This window comes from Vigna unguiculata, chromosome 5 (genome assembly GCF_004118075.2).
Source record: "Vigna unguiculata cultivar IT97K-499-35 chromosome 5, ASM411807v1, whole genome shotgun sequence".
Classification (NCBI taxonomy): Eukaryota; Viridiplantae; Streptophyta; class Magnoliopsida; order Fabales; family Fabaceae; genus Vigna; species Vigna unguiculata.
Window position 1 is genome coordinate 16,232,133 of NC_040283.1, and position 5,865 is coordinate 16,237,997.

General features: G+C 33.1%; 1 protein-coding gene across 1 annotated transcript; it reads right to left on the reverse strand.

Annotated features, from left to right (window-relative positions):
• Positions 1 to 816: 816 nt before the first annotated feature.
• On the reverse strand, positions 817 to 5,019 carry LOC114186338 (putative G3BP-like protein). Its single transcript, XM_028074402.1, has 10 exons — positions 4,779 to 5,019; positions 4,057 to 4,130; positions 3,832 to 3,969; positions 3,219 to 3,495; positions 2,914 to 3,134; positions 2,562 to 2,718; positions 2,348 to 2,469; positions 2,213 to 2,272; positions 1,643 to 1,706; positions 817 to 1,551 (listed from the first exon to the last, which is right to left on the reverse strand). The coding sequence occupies exons 2-10, from the start codon at positions 4,105 to 4,107 to the stop codon at positions 1,181 to 1,183; spliced, it is 1,461 nt and encodes a 486-aa protein (XP_027930203.1). The 5' UTR covers positions 4,108 to 4,130; positions 4,779 to 5,019; the 3' UTR covers positions 817 to 1,180.
• Between the last annotated feature and the right edge of the window lie 846 nt (positions 5,020 to 5,865).

The window sequence follows — 5,865 nt, forward strand, 5'->3', positions numbered from 1 at the left end:
TTTGGTCAAAGAAGAAAAGAGCTAAAAAATTAAAAATGCACATGTAGACATCTGATTGTGATACTTCATCATACTGAACTTATTTTAAGCCGAAATTAACAGATTTCAGCTCAACTTGTAGTGCAAGTTTTCAAGTCTACCTATCATATCCATTCAGAAAATCTAAAAAAAGGATCAGAAACATTTTTCATAACCAGCAATAAAGATAATGAACTCACTCCACCAAAATATCTTCCTATGGAAAATTCACACAAACCAAAAAGTACCAACCTTGCTGAATAAATTTCGAAATCTTTATCATCGAGTCCCAAGGCATGAAAGTAGCACCCTATCATATATGATATTCCAACCACGTTTTTATAGTAGGGAACTATCCCTGGCTTTGATCGTTCCAAAAGCTTGAAAAAAAAATGGTGTCTAGGTGTCAAAACTAATGTTTTGAAACCATGGATTACTTATTTTCCAGATGATAATCCCAAATTTTATGTCAATTTACATCAAATTTCTAGAAATGTTTAGCTAGAGGATCAATCACTTTTGCACCTTTATGCTAATTGGAATTAAAGTGAGATTAGGAAAAATAATTGAAACTTCCACTATTTGAATTGTGTGTGATTGATTAACCGGGTGAGATGAGTACTGATTTTTCTTATTTCATATTAAATTGTAAGTATGTGTTAGCCCGTCGCATAAAACCATACATCAATATAGAATGTGTGAATTTCTCGTTGTAAGAATGTCATTTAGGGTTTAGGGCGGAACAACAACAATTCAATTTTAGCGAACCAGGTTTAACCTTAATAAAAAAGCAAAAGATTGCAACCAACAATAAAATCATATTTAACACTAACTTTAGTGTTTTACAAAATCAGATCCGCAAATTCATGCTGATAGCAACCCCTCATGTCGAACCTACCAAATACTATCGAGATCCCAAAACAAAATGAGTTACCCCAAATATATATATCTATATTCAAAAAAGGTGGGGAAACACAAAAACTACCACTACGACGACACTATCATAAAAAAATTAGAAAACTACCTTTACCAAGACCACCAATTATAAAAAAATGGGAAGAAGAAAAAAGAGCTTAAAACTTAAAAGTAGATTATCCAAAAAAGGCTGTCCTCAATCATCCCAATTGCTTGATGTATTCTCCAGTGCATTTGAGTGAGTTGATCATGCAGAAATAGGAACACGAACACCATTGGTTTTGACTGCTGCATTAGCAGAAGCAGCAGCACCTGGGCGATTCATGCGTCCACCAGTGGGTCCCATATGATCGTTTCTCTGATACCCTTCACCTCCACGGTTTGATAACCACCATCCCCGATTGCCATTCCTATAACCATATTCTCCCCTGCCATTGAACTCGTTGCGACCATTTAAGTCATTGCGACCATTGAAGTCACTGCGGCCATTGAAGTCATTGCGGCCATTGAAATCATTGCGGCCATAGTTTCTGCCATTTCCGTAATTTCCTCGTCCTCTTAGACCATCACCCCTGTAGTTTGGAGCCCTACCAGATGGGAACCGTCCTCTGGTATTACCTGAACGGAAAAGCAAACAAATGGCTGAATAATTGCAACACAATTAAATCAAGATGTCAATTAAACCAAGATTTAATCAAAAATCACTTGCCTCGATTAGTTGATCTCTTCTCTTCAACAATAATATGGCGGTCACCAACAATAATTGGAGAAGCCTGAAGTTTTAATTAAAATTATGATTAAAATATGTAACTACAACAGAAACCAGGAGCTTGCGTACAGAGCATCCCTTCAACCCAAAACAAGAAAAGATAACAACTACGAAAATTTCAATGCTGACAATCATTTAGCAAATATCAACCCACAAGTAGTGCACATTATAAAATTAATAACACAAAGTGAAGCCCATCATAATATACGTTTAAAACATGTTGCCAGAAAACCAACATATGCCTTTGTTCAACCACACAGCAGCAGTGCACATTATAAAACTAATAACACAGTGAAGCACATCATAATAAATGTTTAAAACATGTTGCCTGAAAAACAACATATACCAGTGTAATGAGGCATAAAATTAAATGATAAAAAATAACGAATTTGTTAATCTCAGTTTGAAATCAGATTCTAGTAAATCATTTATAAGTATTGAAATGTCTTCAAGATGAACATTAGATATGGATTAGTAATAGTAATATGGCATTTAGAATAAAAACAATACCTCAAGAGCAGCTTGCATGGCACTTGCCACTTCAAACTCCACAAACCCAAAGGAAAATCCCTGTTCAAGACATGCATAAACATCTTAGCTCACAGAACTTGTCATGAAAGAGCATACAATTAACAAGAATTGTACCTTTTGAGTCCTAACTTGGATACCACCACTCTTAATCGGTCCAAACTTCTTAAATTCATTTTCCAGGAGGTAAGGTGTAGCACTTGAAGAAAGACCTTTGACATAAATAGAATAGCCCTCAGCTGTCCAAAATCAAGTAAACAACTTAACATCTCACCAAGTTATATATAATGAACTTTGTACATTACATTTTGTAACTGACAAGATACCGCACCTTCAGCTTCTTGAATAGTTGAAGCATTGACATCTGAGATAATAGAGGGTGGTGATGCAACAGCATCCTGCTTCGGTTCATGATTCTTGTGTGCATGTTTCAAAGAAACAGATGTCAGAGGGGAAGATGCCACAACACCCTCTTTCATGACCTTAACCTAAAAGGATCAGCTAGTTAGAAAGGAGAATAAAAAGTAACTGTAAAAGGAAAGTAAAAGTATTATCGTGGTCAATTTTCACATTTCACTGCATATTATAGAATCAAAGACAATTAAAAAAATGGTATATCAACTAGCAAATTAGTACAAGCTGAAAATGACAAAGACAGAAGTAGTTTTAGTATGGATACTAACAATAGAGGCATAAGACTTCTTTGGAAGATCTTCCATTTGAGATGTAATCCCAGCCACCATCTGAGAAGCATCAGGAATTTCATCAACAACCTCAGGTACAGGTGCTTCCTCTTCTTCAATTGAAGCTTGAGTACTTTCTGGATTGTAGACTTCCTCGCCATGATCCTCAACTGCCACATGTATTTGCTCAGAAACATGGGTCTGCAGAACAGGATCTGCAACTGAACAATTGGGAAAGTGGTAACTTTAAGAGACAGTCAAAAGATGCTAAAAAAATAAAATTAAATCACTACTTAAGCTACTACCAGTGTCAGGATGGACAGGAGATACAGTATCCTGAGCAGGCACTTCAAACCCCTTTTCATCGACATATCTGAAAGCATCATTAAGAACAAAGTAGCCTTTCTCTTGGGGAGCAAGAAAGAAACTTTGACTAAATTTCCGTTTATTGTCATCCTTTCCGATCATAAACCCAGTGACCAATACAATGACTCCCCCACCATAAGATTCTTGTGAATCAACAGATATGATCTCTGCACTGAGCTCACCATAACCCAGCGACAGTATCTTCTTGTTGATTTCCTGCACAATAAAATTTAAAAAATCAATTATTCGAAAATAATTTTGTGAAAAAAAATATGCTTACAAAAAAATTAAACATATGGACTTCAAAAAATCTACTAATGACCATGGAAAAAATAAATTACTAGTTCAATGCACAAATTTTAAAACCGTTTTCAAAACGCACAAAGTAAAATGTCGAATGTCTAAAAGTAATAAAATATGGCAATAAATGTGAGGAGTGATCTTAGAGGTCTTGGCATGTTAGAATTGCATGCAAGAACACCAAATGCCAAGAATAAAAAAAAATCTACAAAAAGTTCCAAAAAAAGTGAAGAAAAGGAGGAGAAAACTCACAGACATAGTGGTTGTAATACCCATTATACCATTCTGTTCAGGACGACCAAGCTTACTGACATCTTGGTAAAACCTATGCACCAGTTCAGGGCTTTCATGCAACATATGATAGTATTGATCAACAAAGGCATTACCAACCTACATTGTAATTTTATTCAAAATCAGTCAGTTTAGTCGTGCAAAGATTAACTGGGAAAAGCAGAAATAAAAATTGGATATACATACAATATCAGCATCAGGAGTCTTGGGAGTGGCTTGTTGTTCTGAAGTTGCCATAATTGTTTCCAAAAGCAGTCTAACTGAAAAATTAAAATCACCAACTTATCAAACATATAACAGAAAAATTCAGGCCGAAACAAAAAGATTGAAATCTCAAGAAATGTTATTTATGATGAATACAAAAAATCAAGAAATTTTGAAAAAAAAAATGTAAACCTAAACCATTTTTCTTCAACAGCAAACCAAAACTAAAATAAAACCTACATGATAAAATCGTTTTATGTCATAAAAATTAAACAAATGCAACAGAGCAAACAATGTGAGACCCAATAACTTGAAAAACGTTTACATCATCCCACAAACCCACCGAAAAGCAAAGCAAATGACAACAAATACAAGAAATTCCACTGATTAACCTAAAATAACCACGCGTAAATGATACAGACACTCGGGGATCAAAACAATAAAATATCTCCAAAAGACTTAAAAATATACATTATCAATCATACAAAAGAAACAAAAATAAGGATTCTACATTCACTGCGGATCCAAAACAAGTACGGCAAGCCACTTCCGACAATTAGTTTCCACCTTCAACTCCAAAACGAAATTCTAAAAGCAACATTCCTCAAACCTAAATTCCCATCCGGAAGGTATCCATGAAAACCATTTGAAAGCCTATAAGAAAAAGCAAAAAGCGGAAGAACAGAAGAGGGTTTAGTTTTGACCTGGATCGGAAGAAGCGAGGCGCGAGAAGAAGGGTAGCGTGTGCGACGCTGCGTGTTCTTCTCAGCTTCCTCTGCGATAGGGGTTTGCTAGGGTTTGGGCTGCGGGATCTTGCAGGGAAGAGAGAGAAAGAGACTTCAACGTACGATTTAGAGAGAAAAGAAATAGAGAACGCGAAAGAACACTTGTAATTGTAATGTTTTTCTCCTTTTTCAACGCAGGGACGTGGTATATATAACGGGTCTGAACCTTCACACCAAAAATGTCTCTTCATATCTTTTATCATTTATTATATCCTTTTGATTTTCTTTCTTTCATCATTCTTATATTTTCTTGATTTTCTTTCTTTTATAATTTATTATTATATTTTCTTGTTATGATTCTAAAATATGTAGATAATCAATTTTTGTTTAAAGATCACGAAAACACAAGAAAGAAAGGAGTAATATAATAAAGAATGTAGATGAAAATAATGATTGCAACAATAATAGATAAGAGTGTTATTAGAGGTATGAAAATAATGATTGCAAGAGATAAGAGTGTTATTTAAAATAACAATAAAATAAAATAAAAGTAGGACAATTCCTTTCCTTAATTATGTTTTAATTTATAAAATAAAATAAACCAATTTTATCAGAAATATTAAAATCAGAATCTTTTTTACATGATGAGATGGTTGCAAAATTTCTTAGATTTTCAAGTCTTTTTTAATTAAAAATATAATTATCTCTACAGATTCTAAATATATCGTGACATAATTACATTTCACTTTTTTTCTATTATCTAATTCATTAAATCGCATTTTCTATATCGCTTATTAATTAATTTATATCTATATCTATAACAATATATAAAAGGATTCTTTTTTTTTTACTTTTTAAAATATCGATTTTACTCTTTAAATATAATAATTTATTAAATTTTAAAAAATTGACCGTTACTTTTACAATTTTTTTATAAAATCGAATGTCTCTGTTTCTACTTTTCTATTTTATTTATCAATGGTTATTTTTTTATTTGTTCTGATATATTTTACTTTATTTTTAATAAATATAATTTTAATTTATAACAATATATAAAGGGATTCTC

Coding starts and splice junctions, on each gene's coding strand:
- LOC114186338 (XM_028074402.1), bottom strand. CDS start 4,107: ATGGCAACTTCAGAACAACAAGCCACTCCCAAGACTCCTGATGCTGAT. Junction 3,970..4,056: donor AGACTCCTGATGCTGATATT/GTATGTATATCC, acceptor ATTACAATGTAG/GTTGGTAATGCCTTTGTTGA. Junction 3,496..3,831: donor GTATTACAACCACTATGTCT/GTGAGTTTTCTC, acceptor TTTATTGTGCAG/GAAATCAACAAGAAGATACT.